Source organism: Thunnus albacares, chromosome 17 (genome assembly GCF_914725855.1).
Source record: "Thunnus albacares chromosome 17, fThuAlb1.1, whole genome shotgun sequence".
Taxonomy (NCBI): domain Eukaryota; kingdom Metazoa; phylum Chordata; class Actinopteri; order Scombriformes; family Scombridae; genus Thunnus; species Thunnus albacares.
In genome coordinates, this window is record NC_058122.1 from 28,039,160 (window position 1) to 28,063,119 (window position 23,960).

Consider the following 23,960-nt stretch of genomic DNA (forward strand, 5'->3'; position numbering starts at 1 on the left):
TGAAAACAGATTTGTGTATCAGAACTTTGTTTTTTCTTCTTTCCTCTCCCATTAATCATCTCACCACCCCTCAGATTTATCTGCTGACCCTTTGGAGGGGCCCGACCCCTAGGTTGGGAACCACTGGACTAAACTAGCTAACTGTATATAAAGTAGTTGAAAAAAGTTTGTTTTTTCTTCTTTCCTCTCCCATTATGGAGTATTTTTACGTTGCTGTATTGGTATATATCGGTAAGGAAGGTCACAGAAGATTATAAAACCTGAAGATATTCAATTTACTGTCATCAATGACAAAGAAAAATATAAAATCTTTACATTTGAGAAGCTGGAATCTGAGAATATTTGCCTTTTTTTAATGATTGAAACCATCAATTATCAAAATGGTTGCCAATTAATTTTCCGTCAATAGACTAATTGATTAATCAGCTCATCGTTGAGGTGCTTCTACACGCAGAAGGTGAAATATATTTTTCTTACATTTTTATTAATCAGATTTTGTTTAACTCAAAACAAGAAGTAGCAACTCATGTGAGTCAAGAGGGATTTTATATTGAATTTTGTGACAGGAAGTGGTTTATACTCCCTGCAGCTTGACAGTGATGAGGAGGAGCAGTGATGAGGAGGGACCAGTGGTGACTGTGCATATCGGGGCTTAAACTAAAGAGGAGTCATGGAGATTTCACGCAGCAGGCAGGAATATTCATCCCTCTCCTCCTCCGGTGCCGGTCCCGTCTGCAGTCAGGTGAGTCAGATGATCACAGCTGCCGTGTGTTTTATTGTCCTCGTGCTGCGCTGCAGTTTCACACTCAGCCACCAGCTGTACTGCAGGTGCACCAGGTTTACCTAAAGTCTATGTGAACTTCAGTATCAGCAGGGAAGCATCTGCATTGAGGTACAGAGGAATTCACTTGCATGCATGTTATTCTGAATGCAAACCACACAAACATTATTTTATTATAATTGTTAAGATTATAATTATTAATGTTTCAATTGGTATTTTTTTCATTTAGAGACAGAAAAAGACAAACCAGACAAAGAAGGAGAGAAATGCTGTGAGATGTTGAGGTTGTAAGAATGAGTTTGTCTTTATCTGGAGCGTCTGAAGCTCCGGAGGTCAGAGAGACTTTAAGTCCTTGTTCAAGGACAAAACTGTAGTGAGAGCGGAGAGAGCGAGCTGAAGCCAGCAGACGGAAAAATAAGCAATACATCACATCTTCATACACCCACTCTGACAACAGTCTGAACAATGTCACTGATGCTTTGAACGTTGTTGGTTCGACTGTAAATGTGCATTTTTTTTAACTGAAGCAGAAAACAAGCCTTCAGTTTGAAGCCAGCAGAGTCAAAATATGTTTATATTTGTCCAAAATATCAGTTTTACATCATGAGTGTTGTGTTACAATAAATTATTTATGATCCATTTGATGACAGATGTAACAATACCACAAAATATACTGCAAAAATATAAAAATACAATCAGTCCTGCATTCATAGTTTTACAAAAGTCATCATCAAAATGTACTTACAGCAGTGGTTCTCAAAATGGGGTTTGGGGACCCCCAGGGGTCGTTGATAGGGTTCAAGGGGGTCCATCCATCAGTAACACAGTGACAGAATGTTTGACTGACACTTTCTGTAATAAAAACATCTAAAAGCAAAAATCTTATCAGATTTGGTTCTGTGGTTCTAATTTGTGTCACTTAAAGTATCAAAAGTTCTATTATTGGATTATTATTACTGGCGTATTAGTGTGTAATGAGTATTTTTAATGTTAGCTGGCTCATTTTAAATCATTTTTATAGCGTTTGGCAGTTTAATCTATAAAATAATTTAATACATTACAAGTTAATCATATTTTTTATATGTTGAATCTTATCCAGTAAAGAAAAGCTGTCAGACAAATGAAAAAAGTGAAATATTTCCTTTTATAAATGTCGTTAAATAGAAGTATGAAACAGCATAGAATGGAAATACGTGCACCTTAGAATTGTACTTCAGTAAAGTACTTGTGTAAATGTATTTAGTTATTTACAGTATATGAAAATACTAAAAGCCTTGTTTGTGTCACTGCATAAGAGAATGTGAGGACTGTATAGACGAGGACTTTTTAACAACACAATTTTGACCCAAACTTTAACCAAATAAATATTTTAACCTGAATAATTCTTCCCATAAATGGAGTCAAAAATGAACTAAGATATTGAAGATATTGTGGTAATTTTGCCACAAAAAGAAAAGAAAACTTGGACACATCGACGCTGCTTGTGAACATGTTTAATAAGCTTCTAATACTGATGTGTGTTATTTTAATGATAATAAAATCCTGCAGGGCTCCTGATTCAGCAGCATCATGGGGAGTTCCACTTCCTCTCTCGTTGACGAGGCCGAGGGGGACGCGGCCCCCCGGGGTGCAGCGCTGCCCCCCTCCCCCATCATGGGATGTCTGAGGAGCAGCCACAGCACCTTCATCCCTCGGCAACTTCCCAGACCCAGCAGGCACCGGGAGCGCAGGTAAGACGAGACGAGTCTGTCGCACTTTTTTTAACACGACGTGAGTGTGAACAGTCAGATGTTTCTGAGGAAACAGAGATGTTGTGACACGCTGCTCTCACTAATTACTGCAAAACAAATCATTGATCAGTCCGTCCAACAGATTCTGACGCATCGAAGCTCGTTACAAGAAATGAATAACGGCCTCCTTCATTAAACGTGTGGCCTTTGCTGTGAGATGCTCGTTTTTCCATTAAGCCTCATATTATATTTCATAAAAATGTAATAATTTATTCTGATAGATAGATACTTCTCACAGCAGCCACTTGACAAAAATCAAAATACAAAAACAGTGAGGTAGGTAAAAGCAACAAATATAATTAAATAACTAAATCCACTGACTCATATATAATAATATATTGAATGAGAGTCAGTTGTAGCTTCTAAAAGCCGTCGGCGGCATTTTAAGATACTTGCTGGTTGCTTCAGACATACAAACATCCCAAAAAGCTTCAAACTCATCAAACTGGCACAAAGCTGTGTAACTACGTCATGATGCAGTTTAGACATCCAGGTTCATAACAGCAGCAGAAATACTGTTGTTTCAAGACAGACATGGAAAATTGTGAACTTGTCCTTTAATCTGGATGCTGCTGAGAAAATAGAAATGGAGTTTTTTGACTCTGGTTTTGAATGTATGATCGAAACAACTCCACCGATACAGCCGACATGTTACTGTTGATCCACTTTCTTTACAATTAATAAAACATATTTGAATCTCTAAGCATGAAAGCAGGATGTCAGATGGTCTGCAGGGTCTGACTTCCCAGTGGAAAGCTCACGTGTGTGTGCGTTTCCAGACCGCCGTCTACAGTTCAACCACCAGGGATTTCCCCGCCAGCGTTACATTTCCTGTCAGTGAGTAACTCGACTCCTGGCTGGCGCCAAATCTGATGAAGGTTGGGACAATGTGGCAGCAGAGACGAATCACACTGGACACAATATAGACAGTATATCAGACAGAGATACAGTAATAATTAATAAGAGGAGGTTCGCTTTATATCGACCACATATCAGAGTCCGAGACGTCCACACAACCGTAGAATCAATGAAACATCCAGTCTGCTCATATTAAAGGTGCAATTATAACATTTATAGATCATCATAATCAATCATTTTTATACATATAGTGATCAAACAAACAAGAACATTTCAGGGTAGACTTTAGTGTCCTTTAAGCTGTATTTATTATAAACTATAGAACTGGATTGTTTGACAAGTAAAATCAGGAAAAGGCTCCAAGAAACATGTTTACTGAGTTATCTGGATAAAACTGCAGTAAAACCCAGAACCCTCATTAAACCAGCAGTCAGGTGTCCATAGTAACAGTGAAAGAGGTTTTTCCTCGCTGTAATCATTCCTCCTGTTCATACTGGATATTAAAAGATCCTTCAAATGTGCTTTCAATGGAAGTGATGGAGGATAAAATCCACAGTGTGTCCACACAGTCATTTAAAAGTCTGTGTGAAGCTTCTATTCAGCTTCATCAGTCTGAGTTAGTCATATCAAGTGGATATCTGACACATTTACAGTCTTTTTAGCATCAAATTCCCTCTTTGTGTTTCCTCGGACAGTGTTTCCCTGTTGAGCTGCAGGTGGAAGTATAGTAACAAAAAGAGGAACTTTGGCACTAAAAAGACTGTAACGTTGAAAGATATCTACTTGATTTGACTCATTTGGACGCTGAAGCTTCATATTAGCTTCAGATAAACTTTGAAATACATTTTGTCCTCCATCACTTCCATTGTGAGGTCATTATGAAGGGATCTTCTAATGGTCAGTATGAACAGGAGGAATGATTACAGCAAGAAAAACAGGTTTCACTGACTGTTGTTTTAAGACACACTTGATAAACTGTGAACTCGTCCTTTAACTAAAATATTTGAATACTTCTTGCTTTTCCATCACACTGACTTTGTACTTCGGTCACTGTAATTATAAACATCTTTCTATGTGGTATTAAAGGTCTTTAAGTGTGTTAAATTTAACTTGAACCCTGTTTATAAATAAAGTTGAGTTTAGTGACGCGATCATGTACAAAAAAGGATTTTGTTTTCAGGACGAGGTCAGGAAATGACTTCAAATGTTTGTGAAACCTGGCAGAAACATTTGATGTGTAACAAAACAAACAGAACTATTTTAAATAAGGTTTTACAAAAAGCATCATATTTTCTGCATGAAGCCAACGATGCTGCATGTTATCATGCTTAACTTATGTATAATAATAATAATAATAATAATAATCATTCATGTATGAATGTGTTGAAGAAATTCACTCAAGTTTAAAGTTTGCTGTGGTGGAAGTGATTTAATAGCGGTGAGTTTACTGAGACGGTAGACTGACCCAGAGCAGAAGAGATGGAAACACTTTATACTGTAAGATCAAACAATTGGTAACCAAAAGGTAGGGAGGGAGGGCGTTTGCATACAGGATCAAGGCAGCATAGTAAGGCGGGGGGAGGGGGGCTCTCAGGTAGGTGAAAACAAGGGGCAAAAACAGGAGGGGCTGCTGCATTCAGACAGGATCAAAAAGGTCAAATCAGCAGGGGTCAAAGGCAGGAAAGATGCATAGTTGTTCCCAGAAATCCCAACCTGCCTCCTGTCAACAGTCCAGACTGCTGCTGCTGGAATGTGGGGACAGTTTTCTTGACACACTTTGAGCTCCTTAATACCAGTCGATCATGTTTTTGAGTTTATCTGAATATTACTGCTGACTGTTTTCATCCCTTTATGGCCACAGTTTAGCATCTTCTAATAGCTGCTCCCAGCAGGTTAATGCATCATGTCACACAAAGCAAAGCTCGTCTCAGACCGGTTTCATAAACATGACAGTGAGTTCAGTCATCAGATCTGAATCCAGTAGAACAGCTTTGGGATAAAAACAGGAGCATCGATGTGCAGCTGACAAATCTGCAGAAATTATGTGATGCAATCATGTCACATGGACGACAAATTCAGTCCTTTAGGGCTGAAACTAACAATTATTTTCATTATTAAATATTCTTCTGATTATTTTTTTTGATATTTTGTCTATAACATGTCAGATAACAATTATTTAAATACAGTAGTGAGGTGTTTCATTCATTTAGACCACAGATTAAAAGAAAAAAATCATAGTACTTGAGATAATCCAGGAATGTCAGATGTGTCCAGTAGCTCAGGTAACAGGAACACCTGCGTCTCAGAGACAGTTTGCACTGAATTAATCCGCCCAGGTTGGACTGTGCCGGAGGCTTCAGGCTCGATGCCAAGCTACTTAGAGGGAGCAGCTAGAAAATGTGGGCCAGCCTCCACACAGACGTCCCGCTGCTGGCTCCTCAAATCTAAATTTCTCCCTGGATGCCACAGCAGATAATCCGGCCTGATTTACAGTCCGAGCCTCCGAACACAACGAGGAAACACGAGTCTTAGATGTAGAACAGTGAGACAAAGGACTGAAACAGCTGGAAGGTAAGAAACCATCAGTGGTGGAAGAAGAACTCAGATCCTTTAGTAGAAATATCACAGTGCAAAAATACTCCAGTACAAGTAAAAGTCCTGCATTTAAAATCCTACTCAAGTAAAAGTACAGCAGGTAAGTATTAGCAGGTAAATGTGTTAAAAGTAATATACTAATAAAGTACATTATTAATACTGACGAGTCAGTGCATAAGCAGCATTTTATTGTAATTATTTGATCTTCAGGACTTTATAAGAGTCACAATATAAACCTGAATGACTGTGAGATGATAGTTCGTGTAGAAAAAGAAGAAAAAACTTCTGATACATTAATTTGTATTTATTTTGTGAAATATTGCAATTTTACCTCTAATTTTACCTTTAGATTGTATTTATTTGAAATGAAAACCACTCACAGACACAGAAACATGATGACAAGGAGACACAACAACACACTGATGTTATGTGAAGTTTGGGAAGTTTGCTGCTTTAATCTGAAATAATGCAGACGTGTAACGGAGTAGAAGAACATATAAATACTCAAGTAAAGTACAAGTACCTCAAAATGAATACAGTACTTGAATCCACTGCTGGAGATGGTGGATGTTTGCAGTCTAACAGTCTGTGTTTGGACCAGTTGAAGAGCAGTTTATGTTACTGCAGTGCTGCTTCTTCTATCATTTCCATATTCATGCATTTTAATTTTCTCCCCGCAGCCACAGAAACACGCAAGAACCGTCGATGCACCCGTTTTATATTTGGATTTTTTTCCCTCGTCTTCATCTTCAGAGGCCTTTTTCTCCTTCAGGGATTTTACACTTGAAACCAGAGTTCAGCTGCAAGACGTTGCTGATATTTTTCTGCATTAAATTTACTATCAACACATATATGTGGTGATAATTATTTCAGTAAATGTGACCGTTGTTAAGCCAAAATGACAGAAAATAACCCAAACGAGCATTTTCTAAGAAACTATCTCAAAGAATGCCAAAACTCTTCCAAGGTCATAAAAATAATAATTTATTGCTCTGTTCTGTAATCAAATCATCAGATAATAAGATTTTATTATTTATTATAATAAGTATTTATTGATCCCTGGGAGGAAATTCACATGTTACAGCAGCACAGAGACAAGCAAAGAGAAATAAATACAAATGAAATAATAAATAAATTAAAGATGTGACATTAAAGAAGCTACCATATATGCATGACAATAAATTAGACCAGCAGAATGTTCTTCATGCAGGTTTATATCTGTTAAAATTCAGATTTGAAGCTTCGGGCAAAAGTCGTGACTTTAGAAAATGTTCTTCCTTCTATAATCACTTGTGATCAGACTGGTTTTATATGAGGGAGGTTTTTTTCTTTGCATAATGTAAGAAGATTAATGTGTCATTCAGCAGTCTTCAGCTCCAGGGTCTCGCTTGTTCCTCTTTGATCGGCTGGAATGGCCTCGTCTCTTTCCCACGCTTCATTAATTTGGATTTGGGGAGGATTTTATTAAATGGAGTGTATACTTCACCTCTCTGGGCTGTAATTACTAATGAGCTCAGGTCCAGTAATTTTAGTATTGAACAGGGTGCTAGACAAGGCAGAAATGTACCTGAATATTAAACAAAATTAACTGTATATTTATTATATGTGTATAATAAATGAATACTTTACACAATATCTTTAGGTTTGGAAGGTGAATCAGTAATATAAGATGTGCTGAATGAGTCCAGGATGATGATTTGAGGTCAAACATGTTGTGTGTTTTCTGTCCAGTTTCTCTTCTGGTTCGATGCCCATGCAGAGGAGCCAGTGGGCATGCGGCTGCTGCACCTTCCTCAACGCCGCCGGGGCCCCCCGCTGCTCCATCTGTGAAGCCCCTCGGCGGAGATCTGACACCCGCTGGATGTGTCAGGGGACCAGTAGGGAGGGCTGGTCCTGCCCACGCTGCACGCTGGCCAACCCCCGCGACAGTGTGTCCTGCTCCCTCTGCGGCTACTCTGGAACGCCGGATTCCTCTGAAGAGCAGCCTCGGCCTCAGCGCTCCAGCAGCTGCTCCGGGCCCCTGAGGCCCTCCCAGACACTGTCGACAGAACAGTGCAGGCAGCAGAACAGAAAACAGGGGGGAGATGCAGACAGCAGCAGCCTGGTTTGGGATTGTTTGAGGTGCACTCTGCAGAACACTCCTACCTCCATGTCCTGCTCAGCTTGTGGCGGACCACGTAAACTGTCTCTCCCTCAGATCCCTGCTGAGGCCTTGCTCATGCCTGAAGTCTGCAGACAGACGGCAGCACAGCAGCCAGAAGCCGCAGCGGGGGCTCTATCACTCTCCATATCAACCCGAGGAGAGTGTTTACCGAAGGAAGCCTCACATCCGCAAACACACTCCTCAGCGCTCAGTCATAACAATCCCGTCCCCTGCAGTCGCAGAGAGGTGCCGCCTCCAGACGTCTGCCTCAACCAGACACATAACATCAGTCCTTCTCCCTCATCACTCTCTGTTTCACATCTGTCTGCACAGCCAGAGCTGCTGCCCAGCAGGCGGCTCAGCATCCTGAAGGAGGAGATGTCTCCGCTGTCACCTGCATCAGGCGCCTCCGTGTCGTTCCCACCCTGCGTGGTTAACAGGACGGAGGAGTGGTCGTGTCCTGCTTGCACTCTCATTAACAAGGTCAAAGCCAAACACTGCCTGGCCTGTCACACTCCTCAGCAACACGCCACCCAGCTGCGACCAGCGCTGTCCCCGAAGAGGAAGGAGAGCATGCTGGTGGAGGCGCTGCGACAGAGTGATGAAGGAGAGGCCAAAGAGCTGTGGGAGAACATCGTCAGCTTCTGCAGACAGGTTCGTATACGGCTCAGACTGAGTATCTGCTGAGAAATGAGCTGCAACCATTAGTTATTATTTTTAAACAAAAAAAGCCCAAATTTTCTGATTATGGGTTCACAGTTTTTCATGTCTGTCTTAAAAAAACAGTCAGGTGTCCATATGAATAGTGAAAGAGGTTTTCCTGCTGTAATCATTCCTCCTCTTCATACTGACTATTAAAAGATCTCCTTCAAATGTGCTTTCAATATAAGTGATAGAGGCCAAAATCCACAGTCCTCCTTCTGTGTAAAAAGACTGTAAATGTGTCAGATATCCACTTGATATGACTTAGTCAGACTGCTGAAGCCTCATATAAGCTTCACATCAACTTTTAAATGACTGTGTGGACACACTGTGGATTTTGGCCTCCATCACTTACATTGAAAGCACATTTGAAGGATCTTTTAATAGTCAGTATGAACAGGAGGAATGATTACAGCGAGGAAAACCTCTTTCACTGTTCATATAGACACCTGACTGTTGGTTTAAGACACACATATTGTGAACCTGTCCTTTAAATGTGAATATTTTCTGGTTTCTTTAGTCCTCTGACAGTAAACTGAATATCTTTGGGCTGTGGACAAAACAAGACATCATCATCTTTGGGAAAAAGTGATTGAAAATTTTCATCATTTTCTTACATTTTATGGATCGAACAACTAATCGATGAATGGAGAAAAATGAAAATTATCGGTATTGCCACCACTAATCTTATAGTTATACAAAAAATGGATCGTAGCATTAGTTCAGGTGGAGGCTTGAAGCTGCGTCTGGATTCATGCCTCATCATCAGTGGCTCATCAGCTGTTTGGCCACCAGCTAACAGAAACATCCAGTAATATTCACACACAGCAGCAGCAAGGCATTTATAACCTTTATAACCTTTACAACCTTTATAACCTTTATAATCTTTATAACCTTTATAACCTTTATAACCTTTACAACCTTTATAACCTTTACAACCTTTATAACCTTTATAACCTTTATAACCTTTATAACCTTTATAACCTTTATAACCTTTACAACCTTTATAACCTTTATAACCTTTACAACCTTTATAACCTTTATAACCTTTACAACCTTTACAACCTTTATAACCTTTATAACCTTTATAACCTTTACAACCTTTATAACCTTTACAACCTTTACAACCTTTATAACCTTTACAACCTTTACAACCTTTATAACCTTTACAACCTCTATAACCTTTACAACCTTTATAACCTTTATAACCTTTATAACCTTTACAACCTTTACAACCTTTATAACCTTTACAACCTTTACAACCTTTACAACCTTTACAACCTTTACAACCTTTACAACCTTTATAACCTTTATAACCTTTACAACCTTTACAACCTTTACAACCTTTATAACCTTTATAACCTTTACAACCTTTACAACCTTTATAACCTTTACAACCTTTACAACCTTTATAACCTTTACAACCTTTACAACCTTTATAACCTTTATAACCTTTACAACCTTTACAACCTTTATAACCTTTACAACCTTTACAACCTTTACAACCTTTATAACCTTTATAACCTTTACAACCTTTACAACCTTTATAACCTTTACAACCTTTACAACCTTTACAACCTTTACAACCTTTACAACCTTTATAACCTTTATAACCTTTATAACCTTTACAACCTTTACAACCTTTACAACCTTTACAACCTTTACAACCTTTATAACCTTTACAACCTTTATAACCTTTACAACCTTTATAACCTTTACAACCTTTACAACCTTTACAACCTTTACAACCTTTACGACCTTTATAACCTTTATGACCTTTACGACCTTTACGACCTTTATAACCTTTATAACCTTTACAACCTTTATAACCTTTACAACCTTTATAACCTTTACAACCTTTACAACCTTTACAACCTTTACGACCTTTATAACCTTTACAACCTTTACGACCTTTATAACCTTTATAACATTTACAACCTTTACGACCTTTATAACCTGTATAACTTGTATAATCTGTATAACCTTTATAACCTTTACACACTTTACAAACGTTACAACCTTTATAACCTTTACAACCTTTATAACCTTTACAACCTTTATAACCTTTATAATGTGACACTTCTGGTCAACTTTAAGTAGAACCAGAACTTTGTAAGGAGGTAAATTGGGATTTAATCGATTCAACTTTGATATTATTGCTTGTTTTTTCTACATTTTTTATGAATTTTTTATTTTCATGTTGTTTTCACAGATGGTTCATTTGTGGTAATTTAATTTATTTACTGCATTTCAGTAATCAGCGTTGGTTGATTAGGACAGGAGCGCTGTACTTTCCAGGTTCTTATGGATCAATAAATTGAACCATTGAACTAAGATCAAATGTCATGTGTTTGGTAGCTAACTGAATCAGAAGTTTCTGCTCTTTAAGGAGCTCTGAAAGAATAAAAGATCCCTAAAAGAGCAAAATCTAACCATTCACTATAAACAATTCATTTCTTGGTCTTAGAGTCTCTGAAAGTGGATCATGGATTTGAAGCAGCCTGTGGAATTAAATTGTAAAAGAAAGTTGAACTTGATGTCCTGCTGTTTTCTATCAACTTTTCAACCCGTCTCCTAGAACGCAGTGACGTTTGTGGATGACAGCTTCCCTCCAGGTCCAAAGTCCGTTGGCTTCCCGGCGGACGACAACGTCCAACAACGGGTCAAAAAGTGGCTTCGCCCTCAAGAAATCAACTGCTGCAACTTCAGAGAGCGTGGGGTTAAGTGGTCTGTTTTCCGCACACTGCGCCCATCAGACATCCTGCAGGGACTTCTGGGTAACTGCTGGTGAGCCAACTCAAAATATATATACATGTGATGTTCTTACATTTGAACCCTGCAGCTGTAGAGTTTCTGGCTCCTTTGCAGAGGACAGCAGCTGTATTCTTTTAAACCCCAGATGGATTCATGTTTTGGGGGATCAGGTTCCTGAGTGCCTTGGCTGTTCTGGCTGAACGTCCTGAGCTGGTGGAGAAAGTGATGGTGACCCGGTCGATGTGTCCTGAGGGAGCCTATCAGGTGCGACTTTGCAAAGACGGCTCGTGGACCACAGTGCTCGTGGACGACATGCTGCCATGTGACGAGAACAGCCACCTCCTCTTCTCTCAGGTCAAACATACAACTCTAAACACTAAATCTGCAGTAAATATGTCGCCTAATTACACCAAAAATGACTTTGTGCTTCAAAACAATGTATAGAATGAAGGCGAAAAGGTGCTTTTTTAACACTAAACTACTACTGCTTTTTCATATGTTGATACAAGATGAACCAAGAGTGGTGTCAGTAAATGCAAAATACAGTGATACAGGAAAATATACACTGTACTTAATAGTGCAGCTGCCTACAATGTGTCATCATAGTGTAACATAAATAAAGAGGAAACACTTTGACATGAAGTTAGATGCTAAAAAAACATCTTTCTAAAGCAAAGCGCTCTGACTCATATGAGAGGCATCATGTGACGTCACACAGATATTAGAGGAGAGACTATTACAGCCTACAGTAGCTGATGTTACACTGTCAGTTGCAACACAACATGATGCTGGACAGGGAGACACTGAGCAGCTGTAAAAAAAATAAACAGTAAATTGGCAGCTGTAATGATGATATTCAAGATTCAAGATTCAAGATTTAGTTTATTGTCATTTTCTTGTTTATTTGAAAACAAAAAACAAAATGCTGTTCCTCCCACAGCAGTGCAACAACAACAGAAAGGATAAATATGTACTGTATGTCTAACAATTCCCTTATAAAAAAAGATAAAAACATATACATCCCAAGAGAAAAAACAAAACAAAACAAAAAAAGAACGAGCAGTTAGCAGCACAGTGTATAAAAGTACATTTAGAGAGAAAAGTATGTCTCAGTTCTTGCATGTCAGCGAGTGAGCAGCACTGATGGAAGTTTATAATCCATTTTGCTGTCCAGAGAACATCAGACAACATGGTTGTTGAAACTGCTGGTTTATACGGGTTAGCAGTTAGCCTAGCTTACAGTCTCTGGTGAATTAATTTGTGCATTAAGTTTTGTTTTGTTAAAATGTTTTATTTTAGTTAATCATATTTAAATTAGTCAGTCTTGAAACAACAGTCAGTCGTCCAAATGAGTCAAATCAAGTTGACATCTTTCAATGTTACAGTCTTTTTAAAGCCAAAGTCCCTCTTTTTGTTACTATACTTCCACCTGCAGCTCAACAGATCAACTTCACATCAACTTTTAAATGACTGTGTGGACACACTGTGGATTTTATCCTCCATCACTTCCATTGAAAACACATTTGAAGGATCTTTTAATATCCAGTATGAACAGGAAGAATGATTACAGCGAGGAAAACCTCTTTCACTGTTACTATGGACACCTGACTGCTGTTTATAGACACACTTGAATAATTGTGAACATGTCCTTTAATGCACTATGATTTCAGGTGAAATGAGTGACTGCTGTATCTGTTAATGACTCGTATTACAGGGTTGGAACCGCTCTTGAATTTTGTTTGTACCTCAGATTAAGAGTCCAGATCTCGTTCATATGAGTGTTTCTTGTCTGAGGCTTTTTCTCTTGATCCTTTTTCTTGTCATTTTCCGTCACCAGGCGCAGCGGAAGCAGCTTTGGGTGGCTCTGATTGAAAAAGCGCTGGCCAAGCTCCACGGCTCCTACTTTGCTCTGCAGGCGGGCCGCGCTATCGAGGGCCTCTCCACGCTGACCGGGGCCCCCTGCGAGTCGCTGGCCCTCCAGGTCAGCACCACCAACCCCAAGGAGGACCCCATTGACACAGATCTCATCTGGGCCAAAATGCTGAGCTCTAAAGAAGCAGGGTGAGCATCAGGGAAGAGAACCGATCCGACGGGAGATAACAGGTCTATACTAATCCTAACTCTCTTTGGTGCTGCTAGTTTCCTCATGGGTGCATCTTGCGGAGGAGGTAACATGAAGGTGGACGACGCGGAGTACGAGTCTCTGGGTTTACGTCCTCGACACGCCTACTCTGTCCTCGATGTGCGTGATGTGGACAGTCACAGGTGAGCGTTCACGGCTTTTTTGTCGCCTATTTTGTGATTGAAGATTCAGCTTTTCTGCAGTGCAGAGTGTACATGTAGGTTGAATAGTCATCATTGCTTTCTTCCTCCGCTAATGGAAGCAGAAAACAGCGTAAACATGCCTTGAAGTGCTGCCATACACCAAATCCTTTTAGTGTCACCATCCATACGCTCTTCCACATCATCGTGTCATCATTTCACCAAAATACACCCAGAGACACTGCTTCTGAGGTTTTAAGAGGGTGATAATGTGACATACAGTATGTTTAATCACATATTTTTTAGGGCAGCTGGTTTGACAGCAGAGATGGATTATGCTGCAGGAGGTCTGAGAACTTTCTGTGCGTCTTTTGATCCTTTTTTCCACAGACAGTTGATGAAAATCAATGCAAAAACTGGCACCTACATTACCCACAATGCAACTCAACTCAATTACTGAACAGTAGAGATTGGTGACATCACTTGAGGTTATTTTTTCAGATTTTCACATAGCTCCTTCTAGAGACACAGAAGGTTTTATACGACGTTTTACACATCTGGAAAAACAAGCTGAGGAGGAAAATCTGACCAATCTGACTTTTTCTCCCTCAATACAGATCCTAAAACTCCTCTTCTGATACCAGCGTTCTATTTTTCCTAAATTTGTTCTGCTGACCCTTTGGAGGGGCCCGACCCCTAGGTTGGGAACCACTGGACTAAACTAGCTAACTGTATATAAAGTAGTGTAAACTAGCTCCACCTCCAGCAGCTACAACAGTAACATGCTGCTCTAACACTGATGCTTCACTATTAATAATCTAATGATGTCATATATAATAATATATCAGTCAGAGGGACCAAACCACTACTTTTACTGCAATACTTTAACTACATCAAGCTCATAATACTTATGTACTTTTACTGCAATACTTTAACTACATCAAGCTCATAATACTTATGTACTTTTACTGCAATACTTTAACTACATCAAGCTCATAATACTTATGTACTTTTACTGTAGTAGGATTTTTCATGCAGGACTTTTACTTGTAATGGAGTATTTTTTCATTGCTGTATTAGTACTTTTACTTAAAGTACTTCTTCCATCGCTGGATTTTGGTCCATGTTTATGTTAAGAACTTTTCCTTTTTTTTTTACATCGTTGTATTAGTACTTTTACTGAAGTAAAGGCTCTGAGTTCTTCTTTCACTGCTGCATATAACTTCTTAACTATAAGTTGAATCATTCATACTGTATTTTGAGAAGTATTTGTTATAATACATACAGTATATTGCAGTATCTACCATCTTGTTTCAGGTTAGTGCAGCTGAGGAACCCGTGGGGTCGGTTCTCCTGGACCGGACCGTGGGCGGACGACTGGCCGAACTGGCCTCCACACCTAAAGAAGGAGCTCTGCGCCCAGCGAGCCGAGGACGGCCTGTTCTGGATGGACTTCTGGGATTTCATCAGGTTGGTGGATCAGGAGTCACAAAACTACAACAAGCGTTTATTGATTGAAGCTGCTGAAATTCTGTTTATTTTACATTCGCAGTCCAAACTATGTGATATACTCAGATCGCTCACTTTAGTCACATTCAAAGCGTTTTATTAGCTTGACCATAATAATAATGACACACAGCACTTTATGAATACTGAATACTGAATTTGAATATTTTATTTGTTTAGACATTTAAAAACTACATTTTTTTATTTTTAGAAAAACAAATGGTTTGATTTGTACGAAAGGACATCAATATATTGTAAAAACACACTTTTACCTCCATACACTCCACTAATACATGAATTCAAAGGAAACAAACACTTGTGCACAGCCGCATTGTGTGTGTTTATGCATTCATACATGTCTGTGAGTGTGTGTTTGACTCTGGCAGGTACTTTGACTCAGTGGATATCTGTAAGATTCATTCAGACTGGCAGGAGGTTCGGGTCCCGGGTGTTTTCCCCCGCGGAGCCGACGTCCCGCTGACGGTGGTGTCGATGACGGTGCTGGAGAGAACGGCCATGGAGCTGGCTTTATTCCAGCAGGGCAGCAGGTACGACACACACACACACACACACACACACGCACACACACGCACACACACACACACACACACACACACACACACACACACACACACACACACACAGACACACACACACACACACACACAAAAGCCAAGAAATCAACATGCTGTGTTAGTGTTAAAGGATATTTATAGATGAGCTGCTGTGACAAAACTCTTACTACATGTCGGAATTATTTTCTGTCTACATGGAGATTATTGATAAAGTTAAATAAACACTTCCAAAAGTTCCAAAAATGCAGTAGAAACGCTGCCTGCAAGACAAAACTCAGGGCTTCAACCTGCTCTGAACGCTTCGTTTGGGACGTTTTTTTTTCTACCTTGCTGATGAGATGACATTGGCTCGTCACTCATGTCCATAAACAGCCGTCCGTTCTGTAACCTTGGTTGTTAAGGTGGTTGCTAAGGTGTTTCCATGTGTCTCATATTTCAGATGTGATTCATCCAACATGTACAGATGGATTTGAGAAGTTGACATTTGGAGTAAAGAAGGAGAAAAAGAAGTGAAATCCTGCTACTATAGTTTGTTTACGTAGCCTCCGGAGCCGGAGGAAGCTTCCTGAAAGCTGACCAATCAGAACAGAGTGGGCTCATCAGGAGGCGGGGCTTAAAGAGACAGGAGCTAAAACGGCCTGTTTCAGACAGAGGCTGAACTGAGGGGCTGCATAAAGGACCAGTAGAAGATAAATAAGGAGTTTTTAACCGGAAAAGATATTCCAGTAGAGACCCAGAATATAAATATAGAGCTGGAAATGTGCAGAATATGTGTCCTTTTTAAATAGTCATTTCTGTTTAGTCAGCTGCCTCAGAGATACATGAAGAAACCAAAGAATGAGTGAAAGTGACTTCAGACTGATTCATGTTTAAACTAAACATCCTGACTGTGTTTCCCTCTCTCGTGGCGTCAGGCGGTGGGACACAGCAGAGAGCCACCTGCTGGATTTGTGTGTGTTGGTGTTTCGAGTGGCGTACGACAGCTGCGGCACTCTGACGCTGGGCCGCCTGCTGGCCCACAGCCGGCGCTCGGTGAGGAGGTTCGTGGGCTGCGACGTGATGCTGGAACCGGGCGAATACGCTGTGCTCTGCTGCGCTTTCAACCACTGGCACAGCGCCGTCACAGAGGGCACCAGTAAGAACCCCAGAATCAGGCTGCTTATTTTATCATAATAATAATAATAATAATAATAATAAACTTTATTTATATAGAACTTTGGTGAACAAAGTTACAAAGTGTTTTACAGAAAGAAAAAATAAAAAACAGCAATTAAAAACAAAGAGGAAAGCAAACAGAGGAATAAAATGAAGTTACACAAAAATATAAAGTGCCAGAAGTTGGATAATAAAACACAGCAACATATTAAACATTCATAAAAGATTTCTGATCAAAGAATTTTTTAAGAAGAGATTTAAAAGACATTAAAGATACTGAGGAACATCACTTAATAATAGTAATAACAGTATTTCTGTAGCACTTTTCCAAACAGTTTAAGGTAGAGATGCTAAAAACACAACACAGAATGATGAAACAGTAAAACAATGAGGGTCATAGATAATAAGACTAGAACTGGATAAAGAACAAAAGCTACAATTTAAGAAAAGTCTTTCTTTTAAAAGTGAGTTTTAACAAGTGATGACTCCAATATTCACTCTCTTTTAGCTCTGTTTTTGGTCTCCACCAACTCCTGAGGGAAATATCTGGCTCTTTAGTTGCTAAATGCTCCACTATGTTCACCAGCTAGTCTACAGCTAACTGTGTCTGTTTGCTGTTTGGTGCTGAGCAGGTAGTGTACAGCAGCTTTTTACAGCTTTTTCTCTGAAAACGACGCTATGAGACGCTGAGAGTGAACCAGAACAGTAAAGTTACAGCCGGACAGATAAACAACGAGCTGAAACTCACTATAAAGCTCCGTAAAGCCGAGAGGAGCTGCAGAGTCACTGATAATTCTCTGTAGGTTCATCACTACGAGCCACAACCAACACATTACACACTGACTGATCAGACTGTAGAGTTATAAAAATAATTATTATTTTACTTTAAATTATAAAGACATCTTTTTCTTTCTCTTGCACCACATAAAACTCTAACATACATATAAATATTCTGCACACAAACCCAGAAAAACTATAATGACGTCATTCCTTAGCGTTTTACTGGGTCAAATTTTCCTTAATTGGTTTGATAACTGGGGTCCGTCATCTATAAGCCGACTGTTAAAGTCTTTCCTTCTACTGTCTGATCATTGCTGGTGGTTGATTTTTAGTAAAATATATATTTTCTTACCACAGGAAACATATATTATATAATATTGTATAAATATAATAATGGGTCAAAGGACAAATGCAAAAAAGTGTCTTATACCACATTATAAGATGTTACTCAGGCTAACAGCTACAAATAGACCGAAACTGCCTGATTCTTAATTATACATCAAGCTTCAGATCACATGTTATTCATCACGACTGACGTCATTTCGAAACATGAAATCATTTTGTTTTGTCTTTTCAGTGAGCGGTGTGAGATCGGAGGCGTCTGGTTACATGCTGGCCGTCTACAGCTCCAGACTGCTGATGGTGGAACAAGTGACGGCCGTTAACACGACCATCGCCGACGCCATCATCCAGCTGACGGAGACCAGAGGAGAGAGACACGAGGTAACAACGCATTAAACTTCATTAGATCACTGCTGGGTCCGTTTTATATCCAATCAGCCTCTGAGCTCACTAATTGTTTTTCTTAACTCGTTAACACTCGATCTCTTGCCGAGTTTACAACTGAAATTTACAACTTTATGTTTTTCAAGGGCAAAATCCTGCCGGTAAAAGTGTTTACAAGAATCTCCTGAACGCATCATAAGAGTCTTTTTGTTTGGTTTATTCTCTGTTTATTTTACTCATAAATATTTAATTGCAAATGTATTTGAATTTGTCAGGATTCATCTTATTAGATTAAAAACTGATATTTAAAATCATGTTTCACTGCTGATTGCATAATGAGATGTTCTTGTGGGTGTAAAAAACAAGAAAATTTCAGGTCATTTTGATAAAAGATTTTGGCACTTCAGACCCTCTTATAGCTGTAAAATGAGAACATTTGTTCCTATAAAAAGATTATTTTATATTCAGTTTGCAATTCTTCGCTTTTGATGCTACAATTTCACCACCGATTTTCTACATTTTCTCTGTAAAACTTTAAAGAATCAAGTTTCCTGTATCTTGTTTTAGTGTTGAAAATAACTTCTCAAGTTTAAATTTATCAGAGTTTAACAGAGTTAATGAGAACAGTATAATTATTTTAGAAAAAATAAAAGCCATTTTTGAGAGATCACAATCTCAAGATATTAAAATAAAATAATTACAGTCATTTACTCTTCTGAGCTTCCGTATTCTTCAAATAGCGACATTTATCTTGCACTCTATCAATATTTACCATTAACATTGACAATATTCAGTGTACATATGTTGTACACAACATAATTAATGTTATCTATATTATATAATATGTCTGACTCATTCTACTGTATGTACTGTTTTGTTCATCTTATTTATCTACTTATATCTGGTTTCTAGCTACTGTTAATGGATGCTAACTGCATTTTGTTGTGCTGTTACCTTCTGCATGCAATAACAACGCTCAATCTAATTTAATCTAAATCTAATTTATGTGTAATATTGTACAAAGTCCATTAGAAATACATAAAATAAATAACACAGTCATGTATCAGCTGCAGCTCAGGAAGTGAAAACATCCCCTGATGAGGATGTTTTAAATGTTTGTGGTTGAGATTAACACGTGTCGTCGTCTCCGTCAGGGTCGAGAGGGGATGACCTGTTACTACCTGACGCACGGCTGGGCAGGACTCATCGTCATGGTGGAAAACAGACACCCGAGACATCACCTGCACGTGTCCTGCGACTGCAGCGACAGCTTCAACGTGGTGTCGACACGCAGCAGCCTCAAAACCATCGACAGCATCCCTCCTCTGCACAGGTTCACCATCACAGCCTGAAACCAGCTCAGATTCACTTTAAACATCTTTGTACTTTCCTCCTTTCTCTACTCCGAGCCCGTCGGTTCTTACTGAAGGGCTTTAAAAACAGCTGATGCATATATAGTTTCATTTTTAAAAAAGGTTCAGTAATTTCCTAAAACAGCAGACAGCAGCTGATATTTGATCAAACAAACTGGAGACTGAATGATTGTTTCAGTCGTCTTTCAAGCAAAAAGTCAAATTCATTTATAGAGCACATTTAAAAACAAAGAGCTTTACAGTAAAATACTCAGTTAATACAAAGTTAACAATTTAATCATGCTGTTAAAAATTGAAGAGACTCAACAGTGATTCTCTGAAGGGTTTTTTTTTGTTATCAATTGTTTTTATTTCCAAAGAAAAAACAGAATTTGTTACAATAACAAGACAAAATAACAAAGTATAATAACATAATAATATATCCCACTATAACGTGAGGGGGGGCAACAGATTTAAAACGTTCCCGTAAAGGCCGATACTAATATTGATCTGTCAAAACATAATTGACAACAGGGCAGATGATTATTAGGGATTCTTCAAGCAATTAAGATCAAATAAAGTTGTGTTCATTTTCTCAAATGAGCAGATTGAATACATATCTTCATAATTCATGATAATAAACTGTTAGACGATACCGATACCATTCAACTTAACAGATAGAAGACTGTTTGAACATTTACTGTGGTGATACTTATTCAATTAGTTTGCTGAAAAATCCATTATTGGACTGAATGTTTGAGATACTGATCACCCTGTAGCTAACAAAGGTTCCCTCCCCTCCCGACCCACAATAGTGGGTTAGGGTTAGTTTTCATTCTGAACCACATCCAGACCAGAGAGGGATGACTGACTGACTCCCACATGAGATGCAGGGAGATGCAGAAGTCGAGATGTGAAGTAATAGAAGCAGTAAAACTGTCTCCAGATCACCGTCGACCTGTGAAAAAAACTACAGCTGATGACTGAATGCAGGGTCAAAGGTGACACCTGGATTTCTTGTTTTGCATGTGTGCTGAGATGTGAGGACAGAGACTCGGCTGTATCAGAAACAACTTGTACAGGACCAATAATGAACTTTCATTTAGCAAAAAAAGACAAATATTGTCAAGTTTCAGCTTCCTCACAAGAAAACATGAGGATTTACTTTGTCATATGTGACAGTAAATTAAATATCTGTAGCTTTTGGACAGAAAAAGCTAATTGAAGACGTCACTGTGGAGGCCTACAGACTGCGAATGACACTTTTTGCAGCAAACATTACTCAAACAGGAGGAAATAAATGTGCACACGGGAGAAAGATCTAGACTATCAGCAGCCTTTAAAGTGAGGTGGATGTGATGCAGGTGTGTTTCTCTCTCAGACAGGTACTGGTGGTTCTGTCCCAGCTGGAGGGAAACGCCGGATTCTCCATCACACACAGACTGGCTCACCGTAAAGCCGTCCAGGCTTCTCTGGGAAACTGGAGTCCCTCCAAAGCGACACACAGTCCAGCTCTGAGTCCAGAGACAGCAGGTCTGCATCAGCCTCGACCCCTCTGACTGCTGGGGTCCCGGGAGGAGCTCAACCGGTCGGAGGAACCCCGCTGGTTGTCTGGGATCAGGATCTCAACACGGAGGCAGCTTCTTTAAAGGAACAGTCCAACACTTCAGCTTGTTTGTTGAGCTCATTTGACTTTGTTGGAAAGTTTCCTTTGGATTTAGTGAGCAGGCAGAGCTCCTCCGAGACAGAAATAATCTCACTGGTTGAATTAAGCTTTAATAAGCCGTACAAAACAGCAGTGCAGATTTTATGGCTTAAAGTGGCTATAATAGATCTTTTCAGCTCTACTCTGCTTTATGGAGCTTTATAGAGAGTTTCAGCCAATGTGGAAGAACCTTAAAGTGCCGCCGACGGCCGCTAGCTGCTCCAACTGGCTCCCCTTCAATAGGCATCAACTTCTCTCCACAAATACCGAGTCAATCTGTAAATTCAGACCCTCTAATAAGTCTGCTGGTGGTCATTTTGGAAATTATTGCTCCATTAATAAGATTTGAAGACTTATAGTAGCTTTGATGTCTGCTGTGTGGCTGCTGATTGACACTCACACTGAGTTTAATATTACTTGATTACGTCCAGTAGCAGCAGGTTCACAGTCAGGTGCAAAAAAAAAACACGTTTCACTGTTTCGTTTGGGCTCCTGACTGTTGTTTTGAGACACATTTGAGAAACTGTGAACACGTCCTTTAATTGAAGTGTCTTCCAACAAGTGAGATCGTTCATTTCTGTCTCCAGAGCAGCTCCGACTCCAAGAAAAGACTCAGTCACAAAGAAGAAGCTGCTCGTCCCTTCACAAAGAAACACATGATGCACTTTAATATTTTACATGTCAGATCACAGGATGGTCTTCAGGTCCAAACTGTCTTAATTGCACTGGTGATAGATGACTAGAAGTAATGATGTTAGTTAGATGTGTCTCAGCTGGCTGCCAAGACAAGAATATTTATTCTCCTCAGTATTACTCAGTCATACTGCAGTTTTAGGATGTTTAAATAAAGTATTTTAGATTGAAATAGTGTTTTAGATTTAGAAACGCAGCAGAGACTCGCTGTGAGGTTGCATTAGCACTTTATAAACTTCAAACTATGCTGGATTCTTGTGGTGTTTCACTTTTAAGATTCGCACAGAAGACAAAAACTGTTTTATGTGCGTTCATCCAAAATCACCAGAATATTGTTAGAGATCATAAAAAAACTATGCAAATGTTTGAAAACTGTTATGATGCTTCATCAATTAAAACATGTACAACTCTTCATCGCTTCAGCTCGTCTGTTATATTTGAGGGGTTATAAAGTTATAAAGTTATAAAGTTAGTTTTACTGACTTCTGTAGATTTAACCAGGTTTCTTAATAACTAAGTACATTTACTCCAGTATTGTAGTTAAGTACAGTTTTGAGGTACTTGTACTTTACTTGAGTATTTCCATGTGATGCTACTTTCTACATTTCAGAGGGAAATATTGTACTTTCTACTCCACTACATTTATTTGACAGCTTTAGTTACTTTTCAGATGAAGATTTGACACAATGGATAATATAACAAGCTTTTAAAATACAACACATTGTTAAAGATGAAACCAGTGGTTTCCAACCTTTTTGGCTTTTGACGTCTTACAAAAAGCAGTGTGTAGTCGGGGTCACATTTCACATGTCTATGAGTTGTTAACAGCTCCACCAAATAGTGATTTTTCCCTCTAAACTTCTCACATGCTTTCATTTCAATAAATGTTCAAATGATCCAATATTTCAGCAAAAATCAAAGATTAGAGAAAAAGTCCAAAAACTGAAAACAGATTTGTGTATCAGAACTTTGTTTTTTCTTCTTTCCTCTCCCATTAATCATCTCACCACCCCTCACATTTATCTGCTGACATTCGTCATTCCTGCACATGCTCAGTAGCGTCTGTCTGACACAGAACTACTCTCCAGAGACTGAAAACGTGATGCTGTTATTAGTCTTCGGAGTCGTTTCTAAACAAACTAACGTGACCAAACTCTTCATGATGAAGGAACATGTCACCCAGTGCAGCGCTGTGACTCACTGACGTGTTTTTAATAGTTTTTGAACAACAACAGAGGAATAAGATACATCAGGCTTTGATACACAGGCAGTACTGGTTAGTAGATCAGTTCATTGTTTGTTTTGTTTGTTGACAAGAAGAAAAATATAGAAAATTGCCAGAATTATCCTTTAATATCTTGTGTTGGTTTATTTTTTGTTTTCTGCTCTAAAATTTGAGAAAAGTAAAGGTTATATCTCAAAAATCTCTAACTTGGTGCTATAAGGTTGCAACCTCAAAGCACCAATCAGTGCTCAGAATGTAGACAGGAGGACCAATCAGCTGCCACGTCTTTGCTGTGTCACCTCACAGCTCTGTGACCAGCGGAGGGCAGCGAACACTCACCACTCAACTGTAACTCAGC

At 39.1% G+C, this 23,960-nt stretch overlaps 1 protein-coding gene across 1 annotated transcript; it reads left to right on the forward strand.

Annotated features, from left to right (window-relative positions):
* Positions 1 to 422: 422 nt before the first annotated feature.
* Positions 423 to 22,787, forward strand: LOC122967819 (calpain-15-like). Its single transcript, XM_044332646.1, has 13 exons — positions 423 to 742; positions 2,330 to 2,511; positions 7,756 to 8,821; positions 11,448 to 11,656; positions 11,794 to 11,977; positions 13,461 to 13,684; positions 13,763 to 13,888; positions 15,203 to 15,355; positions 15,778 to 15,939; positions 16,881 to 17,101; positions 18,479 to 18,624; positions 19,782 to 19,960; positions 21,361 to 22,787. The coding sequence occupies exons 2-13, from the start codon at positions 2,351 to 2,353 to the stop codon at positions 21,536 to 21,538; spliced, it is 3,009 nt and encodes a 1,002-aa protein (XP_044188581.1). The 5' UTR covers positions 423 to 742; positions 2,330 to 2,350; the 3' UTR covers positions 21,539 to 22,787.
* The last annotated feature ends 1,173 nt before the right edge of the window (positions 22,788 to 23,960 follow it).

Excerpts from the sequence above, each read along its gene's own strand:
- LOC122967819 (XM_044332646.1), top strand. The coding sequence starts at position 2,351 with ATGGGGAGTTCCACTTCCTCTCTCGTTGACGAGGCCGAGGGGGACGCG. Across the intron at positions 18,625-19,781 it reads CCAGAGGAGAGAGACACGAG|GGTCGAGAGGGGATGACCTG; the intron begins GTAACAACGCAT and ends CGTCTCCGTCAG. Across the intron at positions 19,961-21,360 it reads AGCATCCCTCCTCTGCACAG|ACAGGTACTGGTGGTTCTGT; the intron begins GTTCACCATCAC and ends TTTCTCTCTCAG.